The sequence below is a fragment of the Malus sylvestris genome, chromosome 2 (assembly GCF_916048215.2).
Source record: "Malus sylvestris chromosome 2, drMalSylv7.2, whole genome shotgun sequence".
NCBI lineage: Eukaryota > Viridiplantae > Streptophyta > Magnoliopsida > Rosales > Rosaceae > Malus > Malus sylvestris.
Genome location: NC_062261.1, coordinates 19,717,536 through 19,737,319, shown reverse-complemented (window position 1 = coordinate 19,737,319; position 19,784 = coordinate 19,717,536). Strand labels below are relative to the sequence as shown.

The following is a 19,784-nucleotide window of genomic DNA, read 5'->3' as shown; positions in this document are numbered from 1 at the left end:
GAAGTCAATAAGGCCGGCGATGGTTTATGGCATGAAATGTTGGACAGTAAAAAAGCAATACGTGAAAAAAAATGAGTGTAGCAAAGATAAGAATGTTTCGTTTGATGTATAGGCACACAAGAAATGATAGGATTAAGAATAAGGATATCTGAGGTAAAGTAAAAGTGGCCGCAATTGCAAATAAGATGAGAGAAAATCAGTTAAGATGGTTTGGACATGTGAATCGAAGACCTACGGATGCTCTAGTTAGAAGATGGGGCTATGAGATGGAGGCTCAGGACAAAAGAGGTAGAGAAAGATCTAGAGAGACTTTTAAAGAGACTATAATAAAAGATATAAAGTACTTTGAGCCAACAGAAGACTTAGAACCAAACAAAGTGTGACGTTTTAGGATTCATAGTGGAATAAGGATTGTTGTTATTCTATATCTATAAATAGATGGTTTATCCTGTAGTCAAATAATTCAAAATTAATCAGTCTATATAGGGAGCCTTCTAAAAATTTCAGTTAATTCTTGAGTCAATGAGAGAGAGTTTCTACATATTTATAGTTTGCTTGTTCTTGTAGTTTGGAGTGTTATTGTCACAAGAGTGGAATGTCGTATTTGAAGACACACGTCGGAAGACCATGAGTATCCTGAAGTTTGACAACCCTAGCCTCAACCAAGTTACATTTCTCTACAATTCTCTCATTTCTTAGATAAACAAGAAGGGAAAAGATGTTTGGTAATCGACAATCGACACTTAATTTTTACATCAAATTTTTATGATAATGAATCCCGAAAACAACATTGAAATACTTGAACAAAATGTGTTAATAAGACCAATACTGTAGGACCTTATGAACAAAATTGCAGGACCCATTAATTCAAAATTCAAAGGGGAGGGTCCCATAGTTTTCATATACTTTCGCTTCCAAATGAACCATATAAAGTATAAGCCACTCAAATCTGCATGCAGCGAGCAAATCATTCTCACACCTAAGCACTGTAACTGCAGGGAGTGTGTGACAGTGCGACTCTGTTTTCACCTGCAGAGTCCACTCATCTCCTTCTCAAACCAAACCTCACTCTCCGTCTCCATTCAAAAAAACAAAGGAAAGAAAATTAAAAAACCAACAATCATCTCACTCTCGCCTCGAAGTTCCAAATCGCACATTTCCCACACACACGTTCATAACAAAATTAAGAAAGTCCCACCTTTTCCCACCCATTTTCTCTCATTTTCCCACTAACCAAACAGCATATGTTTATCTTGTCAGTCATTATGCAGAGCCTAAACCACCCATTTCACTTCAAATCCTCAAAAACCCAGCAAAACCCAGATGCCAAAAACTGAAAAAGTTCCAAAATTCCCCACCCTCCAAACAGAAAGAGAGAAATCCCGACATTTTCCAACCCATTTTCTCTCATTTTCCTCTAACCAAACACACCCTGTTATCTTCCCAGACAATATGCAAAGCCTAAACCACCCATTCCACTACAAATACTCAAAAACACAGCAAACCCCAGAAACCAAAAACTAAAAAAATCCAAAATTTCCCACGCACCCACCAAGATTCCCACACTTTCCCTCTCATTTGCCCACACTTCCCCACTAACCAAACATGCATTGTTTCCCTCTCTCCGTTCTCCTCGTCCTCCTTCTCCTCCCCCCCTCTCTCTCCTCGCTCACCGAGCTCCCTGATCTCATGGCAATGAAGGCTTCGCTGGACCCACAAAACCAGTTCTTGACGTCATGGACGCCGCACGCCGACCCCTGCGGCGGCTCTTTCGAAGGGGTGGCTTGCAACGAGCAGGGCCGTGTGACCAACATCTCTCTGCAGGGGAAGGGCCTGTGGGGCCAGATTCCCCCGACCGTTGGCGGCCTCAAGAGCCTCACTGGCCTCTATCTTCACTTCAATGCTTTGAGTGGGAAAATCCCGAAGCAGCTTGCTGGTTTGAACCAGCTCGCTGATTTGTACCTCAACGTGAACAATCTTTCTGGTGCAATTCCTCGTGAGATTGGTAAAATGCCCAATTTGCAAGGTGGGTTTTTTTATATTTTGTTATAAATTTGCATTTTTGTGCTTGTTTGAGATTGAATGTTCACATTTTTGTTTTGACGAGCGATATTCTAAACTACTCTGATTTACGAGGAGGGGGATTTGAAATTGGCCACGCTTTTTTATAAATGCATAAAGAGGCAGTCAAAGCTTTCTGCTTTGCATCTCATGTGGTGAAAAGTGGGTGCATTAAAAGCTTTTGCTCATTGAATTATTGCATAAGGATTTCTGGGTCTTTTTTGAATTCTGAAATGTAGAGGTTGAAGCGGGTGCATTGATCAATTTGATCTGGTTCCTCATTTACCAAGTCACCCTATGATTTGATATGGAATGCTCTCCAATGGTTTAGTCAACTCCAAAATGTCGAAGACCGTTTGGTATTTGATGCGAATGGCCCTAGTTCAAATCCCCGTTTCTAGTTCGCTATTGATCTTAGTATTTTCCAACATATTTATTTGTAGTTTGATACCGAAAAGAGAATCTACAAAAAGAGCTTCTTTTTTTTTTTTTGTTTTTGAGATCTCTTTGAATAAACGAATTGCTTTGTCCAATGAATCATTTGGTATTCAAGAATGCTTCTATAGTTTTATTAGCATGCAACTCTCAGGGTTATTGTCAGAACTTGGGGATTAAACATATTACTCCGACCTGAGTTCTCTTTGTTTGGACTTTGCAGTTTTGCAGTTGTGTTACAACAAGTTGACTGGGGGGATACCTACACAATTAGGGCAGCTTAAAAGGCTTAGTGTTCTTGCTGTGCAATCCAATCAGTTAACTGGGGCAATTCCTGCAAGTTTGGGCGAGTTGGGGACGCTAACAAGGTTAGATTTGAGCTTTAATAGATTATTTGGTCCTATTCCAGCAAGATTAGCCGATGCTCCTATGCTAGAAGTCCTTGACGTTCGAACCAATATTCTCTCAGGAAATGTACCTCCAGGTAATATGGTGCTACACTTCTGCTTTGCTTTCTTCCTCATTTTTCTCTGTACGAATTTTAATTTGACCCTTCTGCATTTTCGGATGAAAATGCAGCTCTAAAGAGACTTAACGAAGGATTCCTATACGAAAACAACCCGAGCTTATGTGGGGTTGGGTTTTCTGGCTTAGAATTGTGCACAGCTACTAATACTCGGAACCCAAACATACCACAACCATTTGAACCTAGTAACCTTTCGGCAAAAGATCCAGACTCATCTACTGCAAAAGAAATCCCCAAGTCAGCAAATATCCATTCCAATTGTAGCCAAACCCGCTGTTCAGAGGCATCAAAATCCCCACAAATTGGTATAATCTTTGGGGTGATTGGAGTTATTGTTGCATTAACTGTATCTGGGCTCTTCTTGTTCTTCTGGTGTCGTCGACAAAAGCAGAAGATTGGGAGTACTTTTGACTCTTCTGATAGCAGGCTTAGTACTGACCAGGCAAAGGAAGTTTACAAGAAGAGTGTGTCTCCTCTTATCAATCTGGAGTATTCTAATGGGTGGGATCCGTTGGCTAAAGGTGGCAGTGGGTACTCTCAAGAAGTTCTTGAGAGTTTTATGATTAATTTAGAAGAAGTGGAGCGTGCAACTCAAAGCTTTTCTGAAGTCAATCTTTTGCGGAAGAGCAATTTTTCTGCCATCTACAAGGGTATCCTAAGAGACGGTTCAGTTGTTGCTATAAACTGCATTAGCAAGACTAGTTGTAAGCCCGACGAAGCTGAGTTTTTGAAGGGAATGAAGATATTGACATCATTAAAACATGAGAATCTTGTTAGGTTGAGAGGCTTTTGCTGCTCAAAAGGCAGGGGAGAGTGGTTTCTTATCTATGACTTTATCCCAAATGATAGTCTGTTACAGTATCTCGACATTAAGGATGGGAGTGGGGAGGTTCTTGAATGGTCAACCAGAGTATCTATAATCAATGGGATCGCTAAAGGTTAGTGCATATCTTGCTCACTAAAGTAATTATCATTGTTATTTTTCGATTTTGCTTTTTCATTTATCTTATACTTCGGAGACACCAAAACTCCTTACCGTGCAATTTACTTGGTGTATGCTGAAATTTGACATGATATTATTCCCTTCTAATACTTGAGGTGTATTACTAAATATTTAACATGTTTTCTGGAAGCAGGTATTGGATATTTGCATGGAAACGTGGGCAATAAACCTGCTATTGTTCACCAGACCATATCAGCTGAGAAGGTGCTTATTGATTCCCACTACAACCCCTTACTCTCAGATTCTGGCTTGCACAAACTCCTCGCAGATGATATCGTCTTCTCAATGCTCAAAGCCAGTGCTGCCATGGGGTACCTGGCTCCCGAGTACACAACCACTGGACGCTCCACTGCGAAGAGTGACATTTATGCGTTTGGTATGATTGTATTTCAAATCCTTTCTGGAAAATATAAAATCACCCAGGTGGCTCGCCAAGGTGCTGAGGCTGGCAGATTTGAAGATTTTATGGATGCAAACCTCGAGGGAAATTTTTCAGAATCAGAGGCAAGTAAACTTGGCAGACTTGCTCTTCTTTGCATGCACGAGTCTCCCATTTACAGGCCATCAATGGAAAATGTGGTGAAAGAGCTAAGCGAGTTTATTTGCGTGTGATTAATACGGAGTTGCCACAATTTTCAAATGACTAGAGAGGATTAGAGGAGTCAATTAAGTTATTAACTGCTGACTGGAACTGGAGTTGTGTTCTTCTTACCATCGCGTCGGATTCTTGATGACTGAAGTTGTCGTGAACGGCTTGTACGTATTATATGTGCTGGTTTTGTTGTAATGTGTGACAGATGGTCATAAGTGATTTTGATGGGAGAATGCATCATTTGATCATCTGCCTTTGTTGATCTTGAAGCCTTGCGAGGAGGCATGTTGCTTGAATTAGCAAATTAAGGTTATTTGTAATTTTCATGTGTAGCATTTGGAAGATGCTGTGTTGCAATGTCATTAGCTTGAACTTGTCAAAACTAATTTCTGTAAACCCCTTAAATAAACATGTTGCTTAGATGTTAGTTTTTTTTATTTCTTTGATAAACTGCTTAGATGTTAGTTATGCCAATTGGTCGAGGCAGTGTGCTGCTCCTTTAGAGATATGTTTGAATCCTTCTCATGGATTATAATATTCTAGAGTAGAATACCGCCTTGTTAAAATTTAACAAGTTGCAATCCGACTTTAGGGGGAGCAGCTTACAGTTACATGACACTGATATCACGGTGTCAATGTATTTGTCATGAAAGTTGTTCTCCAACATGTGAAATGGAAATATAATAATGCATGTAAAACAGGGAAATAGGCTGACCGACGAATCAGGGTCTTTGTCATGAAAGTTGTTCTCCAACATGTGAAATGGAAATATAATAATGCATGTAAAACAGGGAAATAGGCTGACCGACGAATCAGGGTCTAACAGGATGCGATTAATTTTGTGATCGTAAATCTCCCTGTTGGGACGATTGTGTTCAGTTGTTTTCAGCATGTAATGCATTTAAAACAGAGAAATAGGCTGGTGTAGCATGCCATATTATGCCATCTCTAATGGAAAGTGTTAAAGGTTTAAAAGCTAAAAAATAGTTTGATTTGTCCAAAAACTCATCTCCAACCGATGGCTAGGCTATAATTTTGTGGAGCTCATCAGGTCATTATTTGGCCGAAAAGGTATTAGGCTGGCCAAATGTAACCACCATCTTTTAGCCCTTTTTTTTGTTGGAGATGATATATGAGTATAATTTGACATTGTTCATTTTAAATTTTTTTTTGTTTTGTTTTTTTGTTTTTTTTGCAGAGCTATAATTTTAAACGGGTTATGTTTGTTGGAGACGGCCAAATGTATGAGACTGATATACATACACATAGGTTCAAATCTATGAGACTGAGATACACACACATAGGTCCCAATCTGCTTTTGCTAAAAAGTGCTTGTGAGTGCTTCTTGTCGTTTTTGCCTATGTACGTGGTTTTTGTTTTATTGCTTATCATTTTCTTCCAACTTTATGGAAAAGATAGAAAGAAATGAATATTGAAATGGCTGGTTCTCCAGTCTACCCGAGTGAGGGAATCTTCGGGTTCGGCTTATTTTTGTTTAAAGACGAAACATTTGTGGTATTTTCACTTTTAACGTTAAAAATATTTATATTTTAAAAAAGCACTTATGATATTATTTATTTACAACATTTTTTTGTTATTTTAGTTAAAACTCAAAGTTCTCAAACCCTTTTCATTAGTTTTTCTAAAAAAAAAATGCCAACATGTCTATAACAGCTTAGGCAACATCACATTCTGATCAAAGCCCAATGCTATGACACATATGTTCAGCATTTAGCCAAATTGTTTAGAGTAATGGGCGCATTCCTCTATATGAGCGGTTAGATTGTTCTTTGAGGAATGCTAAAATTAGAGGTTCGTACTGGTGTGGATGACGATTAATCGTGAGTCGTTAATGTATGTGAGTCTCACCAACAATTGACTAAGCCGATTTAGAACCCTGCCCCCGAACGAAATCCATAATGACATTATTGTGTTAATAAGAAATCTTCTAATTGAGAATCAAACCATGAAGTTCCTCAGAAGGAACTACGTCAGATCCCAACCAAACAGCAGAGTCACATTCGATACCAACTGGATTTGCAAATTAGGGTGTTGTAACTGACTAGCTTTTAGTCCAATGTTTTGCAAATTGTATATGACCAGCTTAATTTCGTAACTGTGTCGCATATAGTGGCAAATTCAGGAATTGGATCTTGGGGGTCCTAATGATAAAGTACAAGTTTTTTAGATAGAAATAAAGCGCTAAGTGAGCAAAAAAAAAAAATTTAGTTTATTCATTGAGGTAATTTGTTGAACACTTAGTGAACCTATTGTCGTCACGTCAAACCACATTGCGCACATGTCAATAAATATCGACATATGTCGAAGAAATCTAATGAGTGATATCGAAAGAAATTGTCAAGTGTTGTCGACACAATCTGTCAAGATATGCCTAGCAGACATTACATTAAACACTTGATAGGCATAAAAGGGACCCATACAAACATTTGAAGGGTCCTCGAAAGACCTTCAAATGTATATTTTCCGAATACCGAATGATCCTAGGACCACCTTGGTCCCAATGTACATCCACCTCTGGTTGCATATGCTTGGTTCATTTTATGCGAATTGGAGTTGCAAATAAGGATTTTAAAGAGACCCATGGTCGAATTTTTCCTTCCATGTTATCAAACAAATTATAAGACCATCTCCGATGTAGAAGTTTAAAAGAAATTGATCAAATGGCCTAATTTAAATCTTACGCCTAAGGATAACCTCTTAAATTGTTTCATGCGTGTTTGATGTGTATAGGAAGATGTTGATGTGTGGTTAGATTGTGTTCGAGAGGGTTTCGTTGGGCAATCTTTCATACTTTGTTGATTACTTTTAACTAAGTTTAAATGTTCACAAAAATTATATTAACACAATCTATACGAATATTACTCCGAAATATGTTAATGAAAAAATAGCATTGTTACAGTCCTAAATTAGTTAAAAGTGTGATTGTGTAAATCTTTATAGGATTGTATAGTATCTTTTACATAGTTTCCTAGTTGCAATGTATTATTTGAAGTGTTGAAAGGCAAGAATTTTTCATTCCTTACTACTATAAATAAAAGTACAGTGAGGTGAGATAATACACACCATAGAATTCACCAATCTTTTCTTCTCTCTCTTATCGCCGGCCCCCCTCTCCCTCTTTATAATCCCTCAGCAAAATAGGCCCATAACACAAGTTAACAACACCCTCCCGCTGTTGCACTAGGGAACTAAAGATTTGAAGGAGGTTCTTCTACAATTGGCATTCAAAGGCTTTCTTCGTTTTCATCCAATCCAGGTTCTTCTAAAAATGGAATCGATATTTTATAACCCCTGCTAGCATGAAAACATTCACTATGATGCATAAACCCCCAATTTATCTATGCTTTATATATTGCCTATTACTGCATTTGTCGTTCTAAAATATATATCTTGTTCATGCATATGCAACATTATGTTGATTTTGCATACGCATATTATGTTTTATTATGCCATAATGCTATGTTGAATTTTGTGAGTACAAAGAAAAACAAAAAATAGAAGCAAAAACTTGGAATTTTAAAACCTTGAAGATGCACCCCGTCGAGCTGAGCCTTCAACTCCAGCTCCTAGAACAACGTCGCTTTGGTTTTGCTTTGTAGCGCAAAATTTTTGGGCCTATCTCTTGGCTTCTTGCAGCCTATAGCTGCTTGCTAGGCTCCTTCCTCGACCCACTACCTTGCCTTGCTAGGATGCCTCTTTATTTCGGAGGTAGATTCTCTGCCCTCCCATTTCTCATGCCCTTCTATTTGTGTAGTCATAGTTAAATCACGTTAATATTTTATATTATTATTCATTTTTATCTTATTATCTTTATAAATAAAATAATATAAAATTTTGACGTGGCTTAACCGTGACCACACAAAACAGGAGAGCACGGAAAGAATCTACCCCCTTTTATTTCATGTAGCCTGCAGTTGCTGTTGTTAGGTAGAGATGACAATTCAAATTGTTAAACCAGATAACTGTGAATAACTGTCCGAATGGAACATATTTGAGGATGGAAGTTTAGTTATATTGCGGATATGGGGAAAAACCAAAAATATTATTTGGTTTTGGTTTCAGATATAGTTATAGGAGTCTCTGATCCATATCCATCCTCGAATCCGACCCAAATATTACACATTATATATAATATATAATAATATATATATAATATATATATATATATATATATATATATATATATATATATATATATAGTATTGTATAATATATATGTACATTCACATAACCCATTACCTTGAGAATTACAAAAAGTTGCATTTTGTGAGAAAGTTAAAAGGTTTTGAATCAAAACCAATGAGAATTCAATCGTGCTTATGGGAGATCAAACATAAGCCAATATCATCAATGTATTTATTATATTATAATATGTCAGTTGAACCAATATATTTTTGGTATTGATGAAGATGGATATAACCGTTAACCGATGGGGAAATTGCTACCCAGTGTGTATGGTTATTGATAATCCCCGATGGTTAATTTACGATCATGAATTTGGTTAATTTCGTGGTAATAGGAATGGGTATAGCATTTCCATTCCTAAACTGAACTGTTGCCATCCCTATTGTTGGGCGTTTTGTCTGCCCAACCCACCCCAGCTCACACTGGGTTATCCAGCTTGCACCCAGCTTTTGCTGGGCTGTTGCTTTTCTCGGTCTAAGCCAATTTTGGGCCTCTTTTTGTTTCACAACGCGCATCCAACTTTTTTGGGTGCCCATGGACACGCCCAATTTTTGGCCTTTTGCATTTGTTTGGCCTGTAGCCATCCAAACCAATATGACCCCAATGTTTATATTTTCTTGCTTTCACGACCGACTCCTATTTGGTTCTTGGCCTATTGAATTAATTTAGTGATCAATAGTCCATTAATTTGAAAACAAATTTTTGGCCTACAATCCACTTTTCTAAATTAAAGATTCAATATTTTTTTATTTTTTTAATTTGAACTTTTAACATCCTTTTGTAGTTTCGAATTTAGTGTCTTTAAAACCAATATTTTCATACAAAACATACACCCATGAAACCTGAAGTTTTTCAAGTAAACTAAACCAAAACATGTCTATATGACCCAAATGTTCTAGTTTATGTTTATGTATATTTACTTTTCCATAAGACTAACTACAATTTTGTTCCCTCCATTGCAGTGGCATTTTAAACTTGAACAAATTCGACTTGACCGCTTTGGAAGTATCCAGCAGAAACTACATGAAGTGGGTTCAAGATATGAAGCTCCATCTCACTGCCAAAACTCTCAGAGCCACCATTGAAGAGGCTACGGAGGAACCAGTTGGCGAAGCTAACAAAATAACCGCCATGATCTTCATCTGAATATAAAAGCATGATGTACTGCAGATCAAATACCTCACTAAAGAGGATACACGCACTCTCGAGCTCACTCTGGCAGAACGCTTCGATCACCAGAAATATATTTTCTTACCTGAAGCAAGGCACGATTGGCAACACTTACGCTTCTAAAACTTTAAGTCTGTGTAAAATTACTTCGGAAATTTGTCGAAGTGGATCACTTCTCAAGTGCTGTAATAAGGACTTGATTAAATAAGACCTCTTGGAGAATACCTATTCAACTTTTCATACCACAAATATTGTCCTATAGCAACAATAAAGCACATATAAATTCACTAAGTTTTCGGATTTGATTTTTGTCTTACTACTTCCTCAAATGAAAAACCAGTTTTGATGCGAAATTATCAAGCTATACTTATTGGCTCGAATGTGCTCTTAAAGCGCATGCCACCACTTTCGAGGCCACAAGGGGCACAAGAAGTGTCATGGCCATGGAAAAAGGTTTAATCCTCAACCGCATGCCCAAGGTCAACAAAATCGAGGCCCACCCAAGGGAGGAAATCTGACCCCAAAGTGCGATTCCCTAGGACCCATTTCAAGAATAAGGGCAAAGCTCAAACCAATCAAGATTATACTGATCTTGATATATGTTACTAATGTGGTTCCAAAGAATATTGGTCCCGCGTTTTCCGAGCTTCCTCTAACATTATTGCTAGGTATCATTCACGTCCTCAAAAGATTGAGACAAACTTTGCACAAATGAATAATCTAGAAGATGCCACCACAGAGATTTCTGATTTTCAAGAGGCATCCGCTCCGATGGAAGATTAGATTGATTTTTAGACATCTTGTCTTAGTTCCCACTAGTGGCCGAATGCCATAGCTTTTATTGTTTAATTTTTCAAACAATTTCCTATGTATTTGGACTATTTGTTTGGTGTTTTATTTTAAACTTTTGGATAATTATTTTATGAAATTATTTCTCAAATAATTAATTAAATGAGCGGAATTCGAATTGTATCTTATAAACGTGACCAATTCAATTAATTTATTTCTAGGTATATCTTGTGGGGAAGTAGTTGTCTGGCAGATATTGCAACCACGCACACCATTTTGCGTGATCGCCACTATTTTACTAATTCCGTACCTAAAACTTCACATCTGAAAACCCTTCCAAGCCCATCCAACTTGATTTACAGGTATGTCACTGCCCATATCATGTTGTCCAATGGTACTAAAATAACCATTAAAGAGTCCATTTACTCACTCCGTTCCGAAAATACATTGTTAAGCTTTAAGGATATATTCGAGATAATAGTTATCATGCCAAAACTACTGAAGAGAATTGTTTGTAATAACTTTTTATCACTTTATACGAATATGGCTAGAAGCATATTTATGAGAAGATGGGCCTCCCAAATGGATTGTACAACCACCATACGAGCCATAGAGGTCCACCACGTGGCCATACATAAGTATGGGTTTTAAAGCACTTTTTTGCTTCAACATGATTGTTTAGGACATCCGAGAATAGATATGATGCGCTGTATCTTCAAAACATCTCACATGCATCCTTCTACTAGAAGTTTGAAACTCATTCCTAAACATGCATCATGTCAAGCTTGCTCTTTGGAGAAACTGTCAACTCAACCCTAAAATACAAAGATCATCCATGACCCCTCGAAGTTTCTTTAGAGGATTCAAGGGGATACATGTGGACTTACTTAACCAACATACAGACGTTTTAAATATTTTATTGTGTTGGTTGATCCATTACACTTTGTCACATGTATTCACACTTTAAATGGCCTAGTAGATTTGTTCATTAAGCGCCTTCAATTGATCGCTTGAACCTTGGTCATGAACACCAAGCTTTTGGTCTCTGTTTGGGGCGATGCAATTTTGCTTGCAGCTATATTGGTCTATCTGAGGCCCACCACTCCCCAATCCTTTTCACCATTACGATTGGTTACTGGTACAAGCATGACACCTCACATTTACATGTGTTTGGGTGTGCAATTTAAGTGTCAATAGCGCCGCCACTACGTACCAAAATGAGGCCTCAAAGAAGAATTGTTAGTTATGATTTTCCATCTATTATTAACTATCCAGAGCCCTTGATAGACGATCTCATTACCGCACATTTTGTGGGTTTTCACTTCAATGAGACGATCTTCCTGTTGTTAGGGGGAGATAAGAACGTTAATATTCCTGAAGAACTCCATAAATTATTGTGGATTACTCCCACTATGTCATTTAGATCCATCACTACACAATCTAAAACTATAGTGTAACTTATTTTAAATCTCCATAACATTGCTCAAACTATGCTTAATGCTTTTACTGATCTAGCAAAAGTGATGTGATCACATATATCAGTTGTAAACGCCCCTGCAAGGTTATATGTACTTAATGTATATTGAAACATTACCTATGAAGGACGGTTGGCCAATGATCTTCTCTTACCCTGAAGTGTAACAGACCTGTTGGTTTCAAGGATTCACAATCCTGGAAGAGGACCTATGGCACACCCTAGTGAAACTAGTTTGAATTTGACTATCGCCTACTCAACCATTCCAACTTGAAAAGATTATTTTAGATTACGAAAGAGCTTTGAATAGACGAATTTGCCTCTTGAGAATTATACAATTTCGATCCATTATTATAGCTTGGATGAGGTTTGGAATCAGATTAAGATGATAGTTGACTATGCATTTCTGTACGCAGTGTCTACTAAAATAATGTTGAGATGCCATTGAACTGCAGTTTGTTGATAAATGTCAATGTAGAACTGATTAGTCAAACTAAAAGAAAAAACAAACCAAGTCAAACTTGATTCACTTGCAAAACGCAAGATGTTTGGGCTTGTAGTTCCTACACCTCCATATATGAAGCTCGTTGGCTCCAAGTAGGTTTTAGTAAGGAAACGTAATGAGAAAAATGAGATAGTGCGATATACGACACTCCTCATGGTGCAAGGCTTCTCTTAACACCCTAGGATTGATTATGAGGAGACGTATTCCCCGTAATAGACTTCATAATGTTTTGCTACCTTATCAGTTTTGTAGTTTCCGAAAAACTAAATATGTAGTTTATGGACATGATAGTCGCGTATCTCTATAGGCATCTCGATATGAAAATCTATATGAAAGTTCCTGAAGAACTTATATTGAGTACATCAAATAGTTCTAGACCACAGATCACCCTCTCAATTAGATTGAGGTATTCACTTTACGAATTGAAGTGAGTATTTGATTAATCAAGGATATGCGAATAATGAATTATGCTCATGTAAGTGATTATTTGATAGTCAGCAAATAGTAAGTCGCATTCTAGATTTGTGATAGTTGTAGTTGATGTCGATGACATGAATCTCATTGGGACTCTCAAAGAGCTTGACAAAACTGTCACACAGCTAAAGTCAGAATCTGAGATGAAAGATCTTGGGAAACTTAATATGGTCTCGGCCTGGAGCTCGAGCATTGATGGATGAGATTCTGGTTCATTAATCGAATTTCACCTAGAAGGTGTTGGGACGTTTCAAAGAGGATAATGTGAAACCGTCAAGTACTTTTATGGTCATTCGTACCCTAGATGCAAAATGAGACTCCTTCCGCCATAAAGATGTCATAAATATGAAGGTTGTGGACTCTGAAGTTCCATACCTGAGTGCAATTGACACTTTATTATACTTAGCTCATTGCACTAAACTGAACAAGTCCTTTGTTATTAATCTTTTAGCAAGATATAACAACGTGCCTACACGCAGACACCAGACTGGTGTTAAAGACATTCTTCATTTCCTTAAGAGTACTACGAGATTTGGGTTTGCTCTATCCCTACGCATCCTAGAGTGGACACGTTGCATCCTCGTTCATCAAGTTGATTTTCACCATGTTGATTTTGCTGATGTAGGTTATTTATCTGACCCACATAAGGCACATTCTCAAACTGGTTGTGTCCTTACTGTTGGAGGCATTGCGATATCTTGGAGGTCAACCAAGTAGACCTTAGTAGGGACTTCATCAAACCATGCTGAAATTCTCGCCTTACCAAGGCTGCGCGTGAATGCTTATGGATGAGAGCTGTTGTTAAACATTTTCAAAACAAGTGTGGACTTGCTTATGTCATTGACACCTCTACAACAATATACTAAGATAACGTAGCTTGTATCGACCAGATTAAGAAAAGATACATCAAAGGAGACAACACCAAACATATTGCGCTGAAATTCTTCTTCTCACATTAGCAGCAAGAGTATCGAAAGATGGAAGTCAAGCAAATATGTTCCTAGGACAATCTGGCTAACCTCAAGGTTGGGTTCGGTTTCATTTGACTCAGTTTGATTTTCTTTCGATTTTTTCGGTTTCATTTTTTTTGTTTGGTTTAGTTCGGTTTGGCTTCGGTTTTATTTTATATTATATAAAACTTGATCCTTTTTTTTTAAATATGTAATTTAGAAAAGAGGCTTGCATTGGTAGACTAATAATAAGAAAATGGAGAAAGTGGGAACGTGGGAACGTGGTTGTAAATACACAAAATCATATAAACCAATCCTATTTTATCAACAACCTTAATTGCAATGAAAAATGATAACCGTATCCATTTCGAAAACAAACAAATAGAGAAGTTCTTCCAAGTTCCAAAGCCTTTCAAAACTTTCCTCTATAACCAATGGAATATCCTTCCTAATTGAACCAAGTATGCTCCTTGAAAAAGCACTAGACTTAGTTTCAAACTTGGCAACAAAGTTTCACACAAAAAAACATCATGGGCATACATTCATGAAGTGTAAAGGGAATTGGTTTGGTTAGGTTTCCAAACCTCTAAAACTGAAACCGACCTAATAAAGTTCGGTTCGATTTTTCTTTGGTTTGGTTTTTTTTTCGGTTTTTGATTTTTCGGTTTGGTGTTCGGTCCCCCTTTTATTAGTTTTTCATTTTTTGAACCCACCCTTAGCTGATCCCTTCACAAAGTCACTGTCGAAGTCTACCTTCCAAAAGCTTGTTCAAGGAATCGATATGTGTAAGTTGTCTAATTTGCAACGCTTGTAGTTCTTATTTGGAAGTTTTGTGAAACTTAGAGGGAGTATCTAGAAGTATAATTGTTGGACCTTAATGTACTATTTTTTACTACGATTAGGAGCATTTTTCGCTTTAAGGTCTTGTTACTTGATAAGGGCTTAACGAGGCACTCATCCTAGTCTGGTCATACTCTTGTGTGCGTTCTACTTGAGTCCTGAAGGCATTTCATTTTGACTTAATGCAACTTCTCATTTTTTTCCTTAGACTATGAGTTTTTATCCTACCTTGAGTTTTACTGTAATGAGGTTTTGTGAATTCTACATGTCATGTAGGAGAACAATTTAGAAATTAAAATAACTATAGAACTTGAAATACTAATTATTTATTAATGAAATATGTCACAGCCCGTCCCGAATAATTGATTTCCGACAGTGTGAAATGACGGTTCTAATCTTTGAACGTTAAAGCTGTAATGTGTGTGTGACTTGTTTTGGAGACTTGATATTTTTCCTTGGTTGGTTAGTGACCACGTGGAACTCACACACACACAATACTCTCTCTCTCTCCTCTCCCGTATCCTCTCATCTTTCTCAGACTCTCTCTCTATCTCCCATACGTACGGACAAGGCTCAAAGCTCACCCTCGAGCACGGATCGAAGCTATAAAGGTAAGGTCTTACTTCATTGTAACCTCCTGAGTCTATTGATACCCTTGTTTGGACGGGAATGCGTCGAAAACCTGAGAAACAGTAACCCTGATTTTATGCACTGTTCATGCACACGTAAAACCTTGCATTTCAGGGAATTCTAAGCACATAGAAGGCTTAAGGAGGTCCTCACGAGCCTTGGGGGTAGTTCGTTGGAAGAGTTTGGACGTCGGAGGGTCGAGATCGAAGCTTTTCAAGTCGACCGGATTATCGAGCTTCCTCAGTTAGATTATAGTGGAATTCAAGGCTTAAAAGTAGTATAACGTGATTCTACATGTTATTAGCTTCATTTTGGTGCCAATTGCATGAAAAATGGTGAAGAAACGAAGGAGAATAGTGAGTTTGAAGTTTTGCCTAGTTTCCGGCGCTGGCTACGGTCGCAGGAGCTGGAGGTAGGAGGTGAAGTAATATTCCGTCAAGTATGATGGAATATTCTCACGCCGTCAGTCAAATGTAACGGAATCTATTAGGTTTAACGGAATATTCCCTAACAGTGGTTAGGGAATTCGTTAGGTTTGGGCCGCGTGTGGGGGCGCGTTTTACCGTGCCCTTGCTGGCACGTGACGGCATGTGGAAGGTCCAAAAATATTTCTAAAAATATGGGGATGATCCTGAGGTTGTGTAGATCACTTTGGTATATTCATATACCTATTTTGAGCAATGTATGAGAAGTTATTAGCTAGTATTGCCTATGTGCTTTAAAAATAACGTTTTTATAGTTAATTCCCATATAGGTGAGACTTATCCAGAGGACGAGCGTATCCACAGGCGACTCGGGGGCTACGACCCTTCGACATATCAGTGAGTGGGCTTTTGTTTTCAGTATATATTTATATACTTGATATATTTCCCATAAATGCATTTTTAAGAAACTATGCTTTGAAATAATATGCCAAATGCTTCTGTATTTTGAATATGCATTGCATGGTTGCATATATATATATATATAAATGTGGTGCTGTGGAGGCACAGGTGAGTTCATGTAAGTTATGTTTGGTTGTGTGAATCATCAATGGTGTGATATGTGATTAAGTAATGGTGAGCTCATAAAGCTGCACCTATGGTGATTGTGAATTAGTCAGAGATGTGAAGTACATGCCTGTTTATTTACATCACCTCCTGCACTATATGCTCATATTGGATCCCACTTAAGTGCACAGTCTTGTCGTACAGACCTTATTCATGGTTCCGACTCGTAGGTGACTAGCGATTTATTACCCGACTATTATGAGAGAATAGAATTGAGCATAATTATATTTCACCCAATCTTGTCGTACAGACCCTTTTTAGTGGTTCCGACTTATGTGCAGTATATTGATATATAGGTCATAGTAGTGACTCCGGCTAGATTGAGTTTGAGCTATGAATTCAACTGTACAGACTACCACAGGAGTTCCGGCTAGCATATCACAATTCTATGAAATTATTCTTACCTGAATTGTTTACTCTATTATATCTTAGCATGGCATATATACCTATGAATATGATTATGTGAAGCATGAACTGAATTGATATGATTTCAGATATATGTATATATATATATATATATATATATATATATATATATATATATATATATATATATATATATGCTTATATCTTGATTATGGGAAAATTATACATGTTTTACAGTGAGAGGTTAGTATATTGATAAATGAAATGATTTTGTAAAACATTTGTTTTTGCCCACTCACGTTTTCTGTTTTGCACCCATCCAGGTTTTAAGTAAGCTTGCTGTTGGTGCCTCAAGGACGTCGGTTGTTCTGACTTATCTAAATAATAGAAGGACATTCCTGGTACTATATAACTAGTACTTGTCCTACTGGACTACAACTAGAGTTTATGCTCTAATTAGGAGTGTTTACTGTTATAACTAACTTCTATCACTTTCTGTTTAGTAGTGCACTCTAGAAATGTGGTTTTTAATTATTCGTATGATTGCTATCTTTATCGCTTCTGCACTGTGCACATGGCTACGTCACTCTCACGTGACGGCCAGCATACCTTGACCTCAGTCAAGGTGTGTCAAAATATACTTGCAATATAGAATGAAATAATAACACAATAATTATAGAAAATAAAATTGTTGATGCACAAAACTGGAAGGGTCTTGGAACAACGTAAATCCGACCGTGAATCTGCAAGAAAGTAAATAACACAAGATGTATCGTGGTTCACCCCAATGTTTGGGCTACGTCCACACTGATATTGTATTTCTCTGAAAGGATTGTGAGGGAGAAAACCTCTGTAATGTGAGTGAGGCTTTGAGAGGGTGAGGGGGCTTCAGGCCTAAGAATTGGCCTCCCTTAATGAGGAGAGTGAGGGGTCCTTTTATAGAATAAGGGCTCCTCACTTATTACATATTTGCCCCTTCATTTATTACATAATTACATTTGAGTCCCCCGAGTATTTATACGAGATCTAAATACAGAGGCCCTAAGTATGGTATAAACAGTAGTCCCCTAAGTCTTCAGTCAAGAGAGTCTTTTGGCTAGAGACTTGAAATTCAGTCCATGTGTGGGCCGAAGTAACTAGATGTCGTATATAACTGAATACTTGATATGAGGCGGTGCTCAATGTGAAATGATGCTCAACTAGAAGTAGCACATGTTGCGAGGCTGCTCGGTTGGTGGCTTATGTTGCCTTGGTTGGCTCGGCTTGTGGCGTTGAAGGTGAAAGAGTCCCCTTTATAGAATAAGGGCTCGCTCCTCAATACAAAAATGATGGCCGAGAGTTGATGCTTGCGGCGAGGCGGTTGCTCAGCATGCGGTGATGCTCTCTAACGATGGTGAGGGAGTCCCTTTTATAGAATAAGGGCTCGCTCCTCAATACATAAGTGATGGGTTATGAGTGATGCTCGTGGCAAAGCGGTTATTCAGCTGACGGCGATGCTTTCTAATGATGGTGAGGGAGTCCCTTTTATAGAATAAGGGCTGGCTCCTCAATACATAAGTGATGGGCTGCTCTCTAATGAAAGTGAGGGAGTCCCTTTTATAGAATAATGGCTCACTCCTCACTACATAAAAAACAGGTTTTCTCTAATGAAAGTGAGGGAGTCCCTTTTATAGAATAAGGGCTCGCTCCTCAATACATAAATAATAGGATAGGTCCCCCAAGTATTTTTCATGAGGCCCAGTTGAGGCCCAATATATGGTACATAATGTAGCCCTCCAAGGCTTCAGTCAATAGAGTCTGTTGGTTGGAGACTTCAAATTAAATCCATGTATAGGCCGAAGTGGCGGTTGTTCGGAGGCAGTATTTGTATACCCTGCACTGAAGCTATGTATTTGAAGTTTTGCAAGTGAAGCTTTTGAAGCTGGAGCTTTTGTAAATGAAGCTTTGAAAGCTGGAGCTCTGTAAATGAAGTTTTCGACGCTGGAGCTCTTTAAATGAAGCTTTTGAAGTTGATTGACATGAGTGATACTTATGAATTTTTATGTTGATTCACATGAGTGATGCTCATGGATGTTGACATGAGTGGTGCTCATGAATGTTGACATGAGTGATGCTCATGAATGTTAACATGAGTGATGCTCATGAATGTTAACATGAATGATGATCATGAATGTTTATGTTGATTGACATGAGTGATGCTCATGAATGTTGACATGAGTGATGCTCATGAATGTTGACATGAATGATGGTCATGAATGTTTATATATGATTGCCATGAGTGATGCTCATGAATGTTTATGTATGATTGACATGAGTGAAGCTCATATATAATTTTGGAGTACTGGACGTACTTTTGATCACCTGGTTGGTGATAATAGCGGCAAGTTGCCGAATAATTTTGGAGTACTGGGCGTATTTTGGATCACTTGGTTGGTGATAATAGCGGCATGGTGCTGAATAATTTTGGGGTATTGGGTGTACTTTTGATCACTTGGTTGGTGGTAATAGCAGTAGGCTGCTGAATAATTTTGGAGTACTGGGCGTACTTTTGATCACCTGGTTGGTGATAATAGCGGCAGGCTACCGAATAATTTTGGAGTAGGCGTCACCCGTAAGTGGCGCGCTGTGTGGCCCGAGCACAGTGATAAGTGAGCAAGGGTCGCTGTATCTCCATCGGCACCCGGATGCAGTGTTAAATGAGCAAGGGGGCCATA

At 38.1% G+C, this 19,784-nt stretch overlaps 1 protein-coding gene and 1 long non-coding RNA gene across 2 annotated transcripts; both read left to right on the top strand.

Moving 5' to 3' along the window:
- The first annotated feature begins 946 nt into the window (after positions 1-946).
- LOC126605284 (somatic embryogenesis receptor kinase 1-like) lies at positions 947-5,044 on the top strand. Its single transcript, XM_050272656.1, has 4 exons — positions 947-2,026; positions 2,720-2,980; positions 3,076-3,960; positions 4,159-5,044. Exons 1-4 carry the CDS (start codon positions 1,606-1,608, stop codon positions 4,635-4,637), a joined length of 2,046 nt encoding a protein of 681 aa, XP_050128613.1. The 5' UTR covers positions 947-1,605; the 3' UTR covers positions 4,638-5,044.
- A 2,555-nt stretch (positions 5,045-7,599) lies between these two features.
- On the top strand, positions 7,600-10,298 carry LOC126605296 (uncharacterized). The gene is made up of 2 exons (XR_007616910.1): positions 7,600-7,894; positions 9,786-10,298. It is a non-coding gene; the product is annotated as an uncharacterized LOC126605296 (long non-coding RNA).
- Positions 10,299-19,784: the final 9,486 nt, after the last annotated feature.

What these genes read in the sequence shown, in the direction of transcription:
- LOC126605284 (XM_050272656.1), top strand. Translation starts at nt 1,606, where the DNA reads ATGCATTGTTTCCCTCTCTCCGTTCTCCTCGTCCTCCTTCTCCTCCCC. An exon ending in TAAAATGCCCAATTTGCAAG is followed by an intron (nt 2,027 to 2,719) that starts GTGGGTTTTTTT and finishes TGGACTTTGCAG; the next exon opens with TTTTGCAGTTGTGTTACAAC. An exon ending in AATCAATGGGATCGCTAAAG is followed by an intron (nt 3,961 to 4,158) that starts GTTAGTGCATAT and finishes TTCTGGAAGCAG; the next exon opens with GTATTGGATATTTGCATGGA.